Consider the following 14,009-nt stretch of genomic DNA (forward strand, 5'->3'; position numbering starts at 1 on the left):
GGGTAGATTTCAGCACTTTGCTCACCAAAGTTTGGCCCATACACGTGGTGGGATGCTGAGCCTGGGGCTGTGAAAATCCTGGCAAGAAACAAAGGCTGGGGTGAAGCTCAGCAAGCAGAACCAGGCGCCAGCTGCAGTGATCCATTGAGACTGGAAATGTCTGTCAGCCACAAGTTATGGGGTGTATGGGCTATGGAGGAAAATGAGGGGAGTACTATCTACCCTGGGGTTGCAACACTTCTGTGCATGCAAGCCCTGAGTCTTAACTGATCTGCGAATTTACAGATGAAGAGTGAGGTTTGGCTGCATGGACGGTTATTGGGATGTCTACGTATGTACTGCTTTCCTGTATTTTCTATATGAAGTGGTACTGAAGTTAAATGGCGTTAGTATTAGAGTGTGTTTCCTCTTAGCACAGCAATTTGGAAAACCCTTCCAAGCAGCCACACATGTCTCAGCTGCTATCAGTCACTGTCCAGTGGACAGAAATGCTGGAGTGAATGGTAGAAAGCTGTTTGTTGGAAATAGTATTGTAAATTAAATAAACTTAGTAGCTTTGTGTGTCTCTGGACAGGGTAATGAATTTGCAGATCATCTGAGCAGGAAGATGCTAATTCATGTGAATTAGGAGGGATTCTTAATTCATTCTCAAGACATCTGGCAGAATGGAAATCCCTTGGGTAGATCAATTCTCTACCACAGGCAACAGAATAGAATCTCCCTCTTGCCCAACCCCTTTCATCTGAGGCATCCAAGAATGATGGATAGATGCTTTTTAAATGTGGTTGTTTGCTGAAGCTAGCATGCCTCCCCTTTGTTTGATGTGGTTCCCAGGGCTTTCTCAGGTGAGTCAAGTTGTCCTGTGGGCATTTAGAGTGGTCACGTTGAAGAAAGCTCTTTGCTACATCAGTGGGAGCTGTAATGTAAAAATGGTGGGTTTTTTTTTTCTATTTTTTTGTTGTTTTATTTCTTTTGTCTTTTCATTTTGATGAACTATTAAAAATTAATAAACTCTTATTAAGTCCATTCGATTTATTCTGGGCTACTTATTAAAGCAGATCAATCTCTTGGATCAGCTGAGGTGAATTTAGCGGTACTAATGGCTTGCTGCTGAAGCTATCTGGATTCCTCCTCAGCTGTCTCAGTCAAACGGGTGATGGATTTTTGAAGGGCTGTTTCAGGTACCAAGTCAGAATAATTATGCCCTTAAAGCCTTAGTTCATCAGGTACTGATGGAAATCCGTGCTATGTTCCTGCTCTCTGGACAAAGTGTTAGCCATTTTGCAGTGGCTCTTTCTTCTGGCAGCAGAGGAGTTCTGTGGTCAGCCCAGCCCTCCCTTCACATCAAGCAACAACAAAACGTTATCCTCTGTTTACTGTGAATGCAATCTCAGCTTTTATGTCTGTAGGTACCCGCTGTGTTTCCATCACGTCATTCACTGGGGCATAAAGTGCTCTTTTCCCTGCTTGGAGTGGAACAGTGTTCATATGTAAATCCCTGGCGGAAAAACAAAGTATGAAGTAGTAAATGTGACTTCAGTCTCTTGTGTCTCAGTGGCCCCTAGGGCTCAGTGAATCTCTGGGCTGCATTAAGGACCCCAGCTCAGCAGTGCTCTGCTACCAAGGAGGAGATGGAGCCGGAGCAGACCCTGCATTGGGCTCTCTGTAGTTCCAGCAGAGGCTGTTGAGGTGCTGCTGAGTGGGGCTGGTGGATCCCTGGGCTTCCTGTGCAATTACCTTTAATTATGCCTTCTCTGAGCTAGTTCAGGGATATCTTTACCTTCTGAATGTATGAGCATGCAGTGGAGACTTTCTTTTTGTACCTGCCTGAGACTGGGAATACCAAGGTGGCTGTAACATGTCAGCTCTTCGTAACAGGCTTGGAAAACCATTAAACTGCTGTTTCATCCAGTTCTTTCTTAGAGTTATGAAGTCACGAGAAGAGTTTCATGGCACAGTCAGTACTGCTGTTCTGCTATGGCACATGCAATTGCATTTAGTAGTGTACCTCTGATGTTGGTGGGCTTTTACAGGGATCACGTGAAACAAAACAGTGACCCGAGTTAAAATCAGGGTTCAAGTCACTGCATGGCTTCTATTTCCTCCAGCCTGGAGGTGGTGGGAAAGACAGGGGTTCCTCACCCTCAGGTGGGAGGTGAGGATGTGCGGGGGGCTGTGCATATCAAATGTACTGATTTCTTGGGAGGGAGAGGTCCCTGTGTGTCCGGGCTGGATCCCCAGGGACACACCAGTCCTTGTTAGATGTGTCAGTCTTGTGCCACATGCCAGCCTGTCATGGGTTTTATAAACAGGTTTCAGAGGTGGTGACTCTGGCTCTGCAGTGAATACATGCGCTATAGCTGTTGGTGCAAGGTTCAGACAGCAAAATTACTGCCAAGACTCAGCTACAGAATGGACCTGAAGGGCTGGAGCACTGCTTAGCCAGTGCTTCCCTACCAGAAGTGATTCCCCTCTCTTCTGTGTGTGTGCTGCAAGGCACAAAGGCCATGAATTTAGTGTGCTGGCTTAGTCTTGGGCAGTATGAGCCGCTTGCTGTGGTCTCTTGTTTATGTTGCTTAAGCAACCTTTGCACCTAGTGCTGCCTATCACTGTGCACAAAAGTCTGAGCACCTGGGAAAGATGGAAAAAGGGAAAAAGCACGGAGTGAAATGGAAATACGTACTGATTGTGCTGTTCAGCTGGGGTCAGTTACTGTAGAAGCTGGAAGTGCTCTCGAAAACACATTAACAGAGCATTTATTTCACAGGGAAGAGGAAGCTCTTCAAATTGCTGATTGTGAAAGTGCACCTGAATGCTTTCAGCATTGCATTTCTTTAACAGCACTAATTAAACTGCTTTCTTTCATTCTTCCGATTTCTCCCACAGCCCCTCCATGGCACTTACATGTGTAAGGACGTAGTTGTTTTGGTAGTGTCACGAGTGACCAGCTCGTAAGTCATGTGCTGGATTTAGTTAAGATGTAATCTTTTGGCCATCTGCTCAGACATTCCCCGTGTCTGCATCCTTCTGATTTGTAGGCAAATGTTAAAGGTAATCTTGAATCTGCAGATACTGAGAACACCCAGGTTCCCTTAACAATACGAGTGTGCTCCTGCTTAGGAGGTTTGGGCAGTGTGTTGTCTGAACCTCAGTAATCTGGCATGCTTGATTTTAATTCTCTTGCTGGTGTGTGGAGTACCTAATCAGGAAAAGATTTGTCCCTCAGATTGAAAAGTAAGTGGATAGCAAGAAGTTCTCTGTAGAACTGAGTTTAAGAATGCTCTGATATACATTGTGCTGTTGTTTTTCCACACTTCCACAATGATTCTGGACCTTTTTTGCAATCTCTGGCTTATGTTTTCTTTTCCTGGTCTTCAGGAGTCTGTCTGACTCTCCAGCCTTTTGTAACTGACAGCTATAGAGCATCTGGAAATCCTTTTTCTTTCAAGTTGCAGGCAGCACTTCAACTTAATTTCTCCTTGTCTCTTTATTTAAAGTAACACCAGAATGATGAGAGATTCACAGAGGAAAAAAATATCTCTGGATGAATTGAATGTTTACGTCACTTTTCATTGCTTTTATATCTGTCTGTCTAATTTGCATCTTGTTATTTCAGCATAACCCATCTGCCTTCTAATAGCTCCTTGAACTGAGGTGTAATAGCTGCGTCTCTGATATGCCTGAGTCTTTTTCAGTGATTGAATGAGTCTTTGTGTGCACAGTGAGAGCAGGTGCATCTCTGTGCATCTGTACTATCTATTGCTCGTACAGGGCGGCGCAAAGCCTAGGTCTCACTTTCCTTTCTAATTTTCCATCATATTCATTCTCACCCTGTTGTCCTTCCCATAGGGTGGTGTAGGAGGTTTATGGTTCAGGGTAGTTCAGTGTTTGCCTCTGAATGGATTGACTTTCTGTGATGCCCAGTTTGGAGAGAGGAGCCATTTGAAACTGAATGGAATTTAACACTTCCAGATAGCTTAAAAATGCAGCTTGCCCAGAAGTGCCTATGGGATAAATGGGAGTGAGTCAGGAAATCTCTCATCTAGACCTTTGACTGACTTCTGTCTTCAGGATTTTACTTCGTGGCAATGCAGAGGCAGATGTATCTTGCTTGGTGTTGCTGAGTGTTACAGAACTTCTTCCTTTTGTGATACAGGTTTTATTTTATAAGATGTACTGTTTCACATGGCTTGATTTCAGCCTCCCACCCTGGAGTAGCAATGAGTTTTCAGCCTTTGTTGCAGCACTGTAATTAACTGTTAATAGGTCTGGCTTCTTCGCGACTTCATTAGTCCTTTGTGTTCTTTCTTAAGCATTTAGCATAGAGGAGGTCTAAGTAGACGGAAGGAGCAGGTGTGGGTACAAAAGTTTCCCTAGGGAAACTACCCTTACTGTGGTCCTTCAGCAGTGGCATGTTGCATGCCGTGCTGCATGTTACACCCTACCTGTGAATTCCCTGTGCTGGGAAACAGGGTCTTGGCAGTGTCTGACAGCTCCTTCCAGCTCTGAACTCCTGTTAAGTAGGGAACCCTTGTGATTCGCATGGCCAGTCCTGATCCTGCGATATCATGGGAGCTGCACCTTTGCAGTGATTTTTACACACACCCATAGGAAGTGTTTCTGGTGGGCTAACAAAACTAAAACATGTCCAAGTCTCTTTTCTTGGGAGCGTTTTTGGACACACTGTTTAAACATGCAGATAGAGCAAAGGAGTACCGGTGAGAGGAGACTCCCAGGTCTGTGATCCAGCACTTATATGCTTCTGCTGCTAAAGGTGTAACTTAGTGCATGCAGGTTGTCCAGAGGCATGGGGTTCATTCTTCATAGTTACTGGAGATAGAACACGTTGTTACGTGAGTCTGTAGCAGGCTTGTGATCGTCATTCATCCTTGATGCTGTCTCAGATGGCATCCCTGTTTCTGTGTGTCGTGGAACGGCCCTTGCTGAAGCCCCTTGCAGGCACCCTTTTCAGCATGCCAAGGCATTGCCAAGTTTGCTGCCTTTCATCAAATGAACCTCAATACTTAGGGGTCCAGACTACAGACAGCATCTGTCTCTTAGTTTGCATATCATTTGTTGCAGAGACATCATCTCCTCTCTGTGTCTAGGAGCCATTGGCCTACTCTGGCTGGGTTTTTTTGACAAATAATGCTGAGTTTCCACACTGGGATTGCCTCTGCTTCCCTGATAACTTGATATGAACAGGGAGAGGGACTTGCTGAAGCTTACTGGGCATCCACTTCCCTCAAGCACATGCACTGGTTTCTTTGTCTTCTGCCTCTTGCAAAGGAGGGGAGAGGGGAGGATCAGGTATAAGCTGGTGTCTGCCTACTTGAGGACAGTATTTCATGAAATGCCTGTTTTTGTATGGAATCCACAGGCACCTAGAAAGTGGGTAAATTGCCTGTTCTCAGTGGCTAAACAGGCTGGTTGATTTGGAGATTAAAAAGGAATCTGCATCTTCAGTCAGCAGGAACACTTGCCCCCACCATTGTATGTTTTGCTTGCACCATTAGGTTTGGTCCCAGGAATGCTTCAGGCCCTGAACCTGAGAGAAAATGAACCTGTTTATTTTGCACCTAAAGGCATGTCGGCCTTGGCAGTGTATATTCTTCTGACTTCTGCTGAGATGCTCCTGGTTCATCCTGTACATGGTACAGTGTTTCCTCCGTGGAAACATCCACCAGCACTGAAAATGCTTGCAAAGAAAATGTCTCAAATAGCAAGGGTGTTCAGCAGCATCACACTCCATGGCAGCTCTGTGCATTATTTTATTTTATTTTTTAATGTGTCTTTCCAGGGCATTTGTCTTGGAAGTTAGACCCTGTGAGCCTTTAGTAAATTTTGTGTGCTCTGTTTTCTGGAGGAAACCTCACTACACCAGGTTTTCAATACTTTTGCTCTCCTGTGTATTGTGCTTCCTAGCTTGTTAAATGTTTTCTTCTTAGTGTTGGTTTTCCACTGGGAAAACTAGCTTTAGCCTAGAGATGCCTTCTCACACTTAGTAAATACCAGTGAGGATATGGGCTTGCAAAAGAGAAAGGTAAACAAAAGCTCCACTAGACATGGACCTTCTTCATCTGATGAGATAGGAACCAGTGCTGTTTTAGCCATCGTTTTTGATAAATACTGTCCTGGAATTAAATAAACAGAGGAAAAGTGACATTTGAGTTTAGACTGCTACTTGTTTGGCATAATGGGTTAATTTGATTTACAGACAGCCTTCTACAGAGCTGCTATTTAGGCAGTTGTGGTTGGAATTCTGCTCTGCGTTGTTAGGAGAGAATCTTTGTTTATAAAGAAATGTTAATTTCTTCTAGAGTGTAACTTTGTAAGTGAGGTGGCATGAAAGGACGCCTTGCTAAGCATCAGTAACTTCTGTTTGCAAAGGACTGCTTTTGAAATTGCTGTGTGTTTGCAATACGACATTGCTTCCCAAACAGTAATTCTGTGATTATTCCTTAAATGCATCGAGTTAGAGAGGTTACATGGGGTGCAGACGACGTTTTTCTCTATCTGTTAAACTGTTAAAATGAGTGTGGATTTCCAGCTACCAGGACTCAGCTGGGGTGTTGTCCAATTAATGTGATACCCTGTGACACTTTGACTCTGACTGTAGCAGGGCAAATCACTAATAGCCTCTTTTCTTTTTTTCTCTTTACAGTAAAGAAAGCTAAGCTCCAAGGACCACCAGGTAAGCCATGCTCTGCTGCTTGTTCACAACTATGGGGATACCTGTTCCCTCTTTCCTACTCATGTTGCTCACTCCAGTTTCATCTACCTCCTCTCGGCTCCTCCATGTTCTTAGGAGGGACAGAATCTACCCTCAGAGTCCAGGCAGCCTGAGTTAATAGAAGGCTTAAGGCTGTGACCTGGTGTCACAGTGCTAGGGACCTACCTGCTCACCTGACCCGTGATGGGTCAGCAAAGATATTCCTTTACTGTCGCCAATTCCCACCCCACCATGTCCTTTTCCTCTCATCCTTCCTCTGTTAAAGGATGTTAAAGAAACCCTGTTAAAACCAGGATATTAGAATGTCTGCCAAGCAGAACTGGTGCATGCCTGTGTGGATTCAGTACTGCCTCGGTCCTGATCGGGATTGCTGAAGGTGTCTCAGAATTGATTCATTCTGTTATGTGGCAGTCCATAATGGCCCTGCTTGGGATTGAAGTCCCATCTGCTAGGTTTTGTGTCTGTGTAATAAAATAAAAACAAACAGCTGGTGACACCCAAAATTTACAGTCTAGGCAGCTATTTCACTGTGGTTCAGTAGCTAGCAAGGAATCCCTTAGGCAGACACGTTTATTGAATGAAATTTGATGTGCAGTTTACAAAAGAATGAGCAGTTTGCCTTTGGAATAACACCTACTCAGATGTTTATATCTGAAGCAGTTACACAGCTGTATTCATGACTTATTTGTTCAGCTTTATTATCTTGATCTAGCTGTCCTCAGTTTATAGCGGAAAGTTTTCCAGGTCTCTTTGTCTATGCACCGTGTCAGGTCAAGATCTGCGTGTGCACCAACCTTGAATTTCCATGCAAGGAAAGCAGAGTGCCAAGACTGGAAGGAAGATAGGTGCACCTTATCCTTTCTGTAATCAAGAAGCCTGCTCATGGCTATGTCTTGCAGTCTAGGTTCAAATCAACTGAAGCATGTGATTTCACTGACAAATCCAGTGTCCCGTGAAGATGCAAGTGATGTATCTAGATATGAGGGAATCTGACTTTCAATGACTTCCACTTCTTCCTAAGCTTCTGGATGATGTGGTTTCTCATTCCTTGATTTCCATTAGGGTATTTGAAACTATATGCTGGGACATGCACATTTTGACAGTATGGAAATGGACTGTGATCTGTCCTATGCTGGGAACAAATACAGCAGGACACTGAAGTATTAAAATATGTACAGCGCTTTCCAGCTACGTAGCACATGTCTTGTTCCAGGCTTGATTAAACTGATAAATAGGTCTGGGGTGGTAACACCTCTTAAAAAGGAATTTGTTCATTCTTGGATACTGATATTCAAACTTTGTACATGTCTGTGCTTGGCTGCTTTTGATTTTATTAGCAAAAGATAGCAGCCATTAGGAAAAAATTCTTCCAGGCTTTTTCTTCATTTTTAAAATAAAAAGCAAAACATCTAAACAAAGCTTGCTGAAATGTGAGTGTAATCTGGTTCTCATCTATATTGCTTAAACCAGCTGACCTATCAGTTTTAGCACATTTGTCATAAATCACTGAATTTTCTTTCTACTGTGGACTGGTCTGTGAAGTTCTTTGTAGACTCATGGGTGGAAAACCAGTTTGGAATTAGGAGAGCAGCTGGGTCAGAAGGGAAGAGATGGTACATACAATCAGTCCAACTGCTTCTTGCTTATATGTTTTGCAAGTTTGTTTTTCAGTCTGCATGATGGGCCTTGTTCCTTCAGACTGTTTTCCTGCTGTCTACATTTCAGTTACAGCATCTTTACACACAAAGTGTCTGTGTTCTTCAGGATTTTAGTCTTTCTTTGTCCCTGACTTGCTGGAAGTGCTTAACTGAGTGTTTGTTTGTGTGTGAATTTCTAAGAAACTGTGATTGAAAATTTGATGGTAGGTAAAAATCATCCTAACATGAAGTAAAAAACATTCTGGGTCCCCAACTCAGTGTCCATGCATATGGACTTTTCATTTTGGGTTCCCTCAGGTGCAATGTATGGACTGAAAACCTTGCAATGTTGCACTTATGTGAGGAGATAACTTTTTGTTTCCCATTCCCCAGATAAATTCAATACCTATGTGACCCTGAAAGTGCAAAATGTGAAGAGCACGACAGTCGCTGTGCGGGGTGATCAACCCTGCTGGGAACAGGACTTCATGTTGTAAGTATGGTTTCCGCAGTGATGAGGGGTACTTGTGGTTGAGTCTTTCCACAGCACTGATGTTTATATGGAACTGCTGTTGCACTGTATAAGTTGGAGTACTTAAGTAGGTAAAATGCACAGCCTGGTGACAGCCTAAATGCCTTTATATTATACACACTGACCTATGTATCTGATTTGCTTTGGGCCTCATAGTCCTGCCATGTAGCCGGGATTTCCCAGTATGTTTAGAATGGCCTTTGGTTTTCTTTTGCAGGTGGATGAATGACTCATGTATTGCATCTGCTTCTGTTTCTATAACTTTGTAAGACAAAGAGAACTAGATCTAAATCTTGAGCCCCCAGTGATTTTCTCTGAACTTGGCATGGACACTGCTGTTGTGGGGGAATGGTGATGTGGTATTCATCTTGTGGACTCTAACATGAGGTGTTTACATGGTATCTGTAGCAAGAGACCCACATGGGATTGTGTGAGTGTGTTTCCAAATTCAGCAGCAGTTGGTGGAAGCTTTTGCCTCTGGTTGAGGAGTTCACCTGCATGAGTGCAGTACTGCCATCATAGCTGTGCTCCCATTTCCTTTGTTTTCATGGTGCTCTGTTTTTGGAGCAACGCATGAGGTGTGTGCTCCTACACAGAGCTTGGAGCCTATCCTTTGTCCGGTGAAATGTGTGCTGCTGAATGCCACCACCTTCTCAGCTCTGCAGTTCCTGGTCAAACAGAGGCTGTGGCTATCACTGATATAAACCATGCAGGACTGGAGTAAGGCTGGGGCAGGGAATTGTATCTCTCTGCCAAATCATATGCCTATGCTCATCCTATGGACAGGAGCAAAAACATGGCCAGCCACAGAGGAGGCTGCTCACCAGTGATTTAAGAATGGCACTTTGTGTTCGATGATGGCTTTCACAGTTGCTCCTCCTCCTTCCCCTCAACCAGGTGCTGGAACTGCTGTCTGATACGAGCTGGGAGCTTAGCATGCTGTAAGGTCACTGTGCTGCTCTGTAATTAGTTGCTAGGGGATATGAAAGCAGAATATTAGCTGAACTACCTTGCCATTATCATCTCTGCTTTAGCCAGGCAACAGCACAGTTCTGATGCATCTTTATAATAAATATGTTGCATGTGGCAGGGAACATGTTTTTCATGATTCTGTGTTTGTTAAGGTGTCCCAGGCAAAATTACACTGATATTCCAGTACTGCTATTTGCTGCTTTGATCTTTTTCTTTGTGGAGTTGGAAGAGGCTTTTGAGAACAGTGGTTTATCCCTGAGGGAAGAATGCTTTTGCTGTTTGTGTTTGTGTTTATGAGGCATATTAGAAGAATAGGCTACAACCAAGAAGATGCTTTCTGTCTGTGTTTGTTGTTTTTCCTTCCTTGTGAGACATAACACCTCAGAATTTGGGGCTCTTTGGTTGTTTCAGATTTGCTTATTACCAGACCAGTAAAGCACTTTAATGTATTCTTTGGGGACATTTTCTAATTTTGAAGTAGCTTTAAGAAGACTGCACATTTGCAGCAAACAGTTCTTGAAAGTGCAAACTGATGTTTAGAACATGATGGTTAAATCGGTGTTGAAATTCTTAGAAATGTCATTCATTTCAATTCTGTGTGCGTGTGGAATTCGTCAGTTCTTTTGTTCTTTGAAGCTATTCTGAGTCTAGCCAGAAGGTGGAGAAAGGGAGACACGAAGGCAATCAAAGCCACTATATTGAAAACCATTTTATTTTTCATTCTTACGTGGTGTCTGTCCTGTGGAGTTTTATACAGAAGCCTGTCGGGTGTCTTAAGAGCAGTATCTTGCTCTGTCAGTTGAAGTAAAGATCATGTTTTTACTGTGTGTCTGAAAATAGAGAATTTCTTCCATCTCCTTCTTTTCTGGCCTCACAGTAGTCCAGCCAGCAGAAAATCAGTCATTTCCGTTGTTACTGGAAGTTAGTGCAATCAGTTATTGTGTCTTCCAAGAGCCAAGTGGTGGGACGGCAGATCAGCGATGGTGCAGGTACATAGTTGTTAGTTTGGCCTTTATGAGTAGCCATATCCAAACAGAGGAAGCTGGAGACTATTTCAACATGCTAGCAGTAAACTTATAGTAAGGCTGTGTAATAGCTTTTGAACTATTTAGACTATGAGTCATACAAGTACTGGACACTCCTGACCTCAATTCCAGTGTCTTAAACAAGAACAGAAGCACTCGGGTTTAAAATAGACACTAATGTGCTTTGCTGTAGCTATAGGGTTTGTCTTGAACCTTGTAAATACAATATTCTCTTTTAAAGTTGTAGGAAGTCTCCAGGGCAAAGCTCAAATAGATGCTGGGATTTCCCGCAGTGCTTTTTTTGGCCATGATTGCAGTCTGTAGAAATTAGCCACTAATATGCTTTTAAATTCCCATGATAAACTTAATGTGGGTACATCTGGACAGATAGACTGCAGCCCTGTGTCCAAGATACTACTTTTGGGGATTAGTAGGTGCACTGAAGAGAAGTCCTGAGCTCAGGAGGTAGGAACAATAGTCTTTCGTCATGATAAGACAGTTTGTATCAACAGAGAGCTCAGGATTCTTCTCTACTTTGTTGTTTTCACCAGCATTCAGGCTGTGTTTGTGTGTGTTATGTTGTTCTTAAGTGGGCATGGAAGAGGGAGGCACAAATGCTATGAAGCATTGGGAAGAAGTAATTTGAGGTGCATCCTTTCCTTACTGAGAGGAGAGATACTCGTGAAAACCCTCAGATAAGTATTTCCAAGAACTTGGCACTTGGTGGTTGAGTGGCTGCATTGCCACTGGCTTCCAGAGATTCACATGGCTCAAAGCCTTGTGGTGTCCTGTGAAGGAAGAAGCTAGTGCTGGAGCAGAAGCAGAAGCAGTGCAACACAACCTGGAGCAATAGGCAGTGCTGCTGCTGAAGCTACACTGGGCTTGGGACTGTTACTTTTGGCGTGTGGCAACTCCACCCGCAGGTAAGGATTGGCATGTTTGGACCTACCCGAGCATGGTGGTGTGGCTGTGCTGCCAAGGGAAAAAAAGACCTGCTTGGTTAGGACTGGGGTGCCTGATGGCAAAGAACAGCTTGCCTCTAAGTTTTGGAGTAAGATACGCTTCCTTCTCCTGTGTACATAGCTACAGATACAATTCATAGCTCAGGGGTTTAGTTTGCAGTCTTTGTGTAGTTAAACTGTGAGAAATCAGTCATTAGAAAATAGTGTTCTGTGTGGGTATGAGCCACCTCGACCACATGCTTCCACAAGCTCCCTGTAGCTTGACAAAGCTGTGTGGAAATTGTTCCCTGGTATAATCATGGTGCTAATGCAGAACCTACAGGAGAATTTGACTGTATTCTGCTTTTTTCTCACCTGTGCTGCCTTTTCTTTTGTTGCAGTGAGATCAGTCGGTTGGACCTGGGCCTAATCGTTGAAGTATGGAACAAAGGACTGATCTGGGACACCCTGGTTGGGACTGTATGGATTGCTCTGAAGGCCATTCATCAATCTGATGAGGTTAAGCTGACACAGAGCTTTATTTTGACAGCTGCAGTGTTGATAGTAAATGGGTTACAAACCTGGCTGAGACTTTACTCCTCAGCAGAACTTCCACTTGAGAAGTCAGGAAGGCTGAGTGAGGGGAAAGGGCTGTTGGCATCACATTGTGCTCGTTCTTGAAAGAAGTTGCCAATAGTGACACCAAAACTGGGCTTAAGTAGAGGTCTTTGGTTTCACTTCATGCATATGGACTCAGAAAGCAGGGCTTAATCTGTTTAAGGAATACACATGATTGGCAAATGTCTGAAGTCTTAAGGACTGTTTAGTTTGATGCTCAAATTTGTATGAGTTCCAGCTAAAGACAGAGGGTGTCCTGATAATACAAGACAGCTTTTTAGGTAGGCCAAGAGCATATGTACAACATCATCTTAAAGATTCTGGTTGTGGTGTTAGAGGGTCTAATGGTGTTAATATGAATTGAAAAAAAGTAGGAGGTGGTATGTGCCAATGTGTGTAACTACCCTAACTTGCAGCTAGGCAGGACATGTTTGTTTTTTCACTTCAAATTTCAGGATATTTACTTGAAAGATCATTGAATTTGAGCAGGGAGAGAGAGCTTATGTGTTCCATAGAAAGAAAAGAGTGGGATGCCCAGAAGTGTGGCTGTAAGGGCTGGTTGATGCTGAGTTCTTCTGGCTGTCCAGGTACTCCTTGGTGCCTTGCCTTTGAGGTCTTACTTTTGCAGTGCCACTCAGAAGGCAGTAGTTCTGCTAGGAGGTGTTTGCGGCTTGTTTTGATAAAGGCCTTTTGGGATATGGAAGAAGAGCTGCTGGTGTGTGCTGAATTGATGTCATTTCATGTTAAAATTGATTACCAGGCCTTGAGAATACTGTAAGGCTTTTTCTGGAGTCTTTTAGCAAATGTGTGAGAGTTGCTGCACAGGGACATGGCAGACTTGTAAATTCACCTGTGGCTCATGATTCACAGGAAGGTCCTGGGGAGTGGTCTACGCTGGAGGCAGAAGTTGTGATGAAACATGATGAAATCTGTGGAACCAAAAACCCGACTCCTCATAAAATTTTGCTGGACACAAGATTTGAATTGCCTTTTGGTGAGTACATTTCAGTAATTTACCGATGGTGCTGGCAGTGGAGAGAAAGTGTTTGAGAGCAACTTGAGTTTTGTAATCCATTTGTCCTCATTCTCACTTCTATCCATCAATTCAGCACAATCAAATTGCTGGTGTTCATTTCTTGACAGGCTTCTTTCTAACAAGATCAGAATAAATAGGAAAGGTTTAAAGGTCTCCAAGTACTGGAATATTTGGACTAGCAGCAATTTAAGAAACTATTAATACTATTTCAGAATTGTGCTGTCACACATTCTGTTCCTGAGCAGGGAACATTAACTTCTTTGTATCTAGACAAATTTGGCTCTAGAAGAGGTCAGGTGTGTTGTTACAGCTGGTCTGTGGTGGGTGCACTTAAACCCTATTAGAAGCATGCAGTTCAGTTAGTGAAACATTAATGCTTAGTGCTCCTGAATATTATCATTAGCAGAAGATATAAATAACTTGGTGCTACAAAAAGTGCCTTTCTGGCAGTTGCTTGTGGTTGAAAAGTACAGAATGTGGAAAAGCAGCTAATTGGAGCAACCCATCTCAAGTAA

General features: G+C 43.4%; 1 protein-coding gene across 3 annotated transcripts in view; it reads left to right on the plus strand.

Annotated features, from left to right (window-relative positions):
• UNC13B (unc-13 homolog B) overlaps window positions 1–14,009 on the plus strand; it is a 212,444-nt gene that overhangs the window by 19,735 nt on the left and 178,700 nt on the right. For all 3 annotated transcript variants that reach the window (XM_062620424.1, XM_062620429.1, XM_062620427.1), the window contains exons 2-5: window positions 6,665–6,694; window positions 8,764–8,863; window positions 12,242–12,359; window positions 13,329–13,452. In XM_062620424.1, the coding sequence (XP_062476408.1) occupies window positions 6,665–6,694; window positions 8,764–8,863; window positions 12,242–12,359; window positions 13,329–13,452 (372 nt within the window). The remainder of the gene's footprint in view (window positions 1–6,664; window positions 6,695–8,763; window positions 8,864–12,241; window positions 12,360–13,328; window positions 13,453–14,009) is intronic.

Source organism: Pezoporus occidentalis, unplaced genomic scaffold (genome assembly GCF_034315485.1).
Source record: "Pezoporus occidentalis ecotype Australia unplaced genomic scaffold, CSIRO_AGI_Poc_V1 ctg220, whole genome shotgun sequence".
Taxonomy (NCBI): Eukaryota; Metazoa; Chordata; class Aves; order Psittaciformes; family Psittacidae; genus Pezoporus; species Pezoporus occidentalis.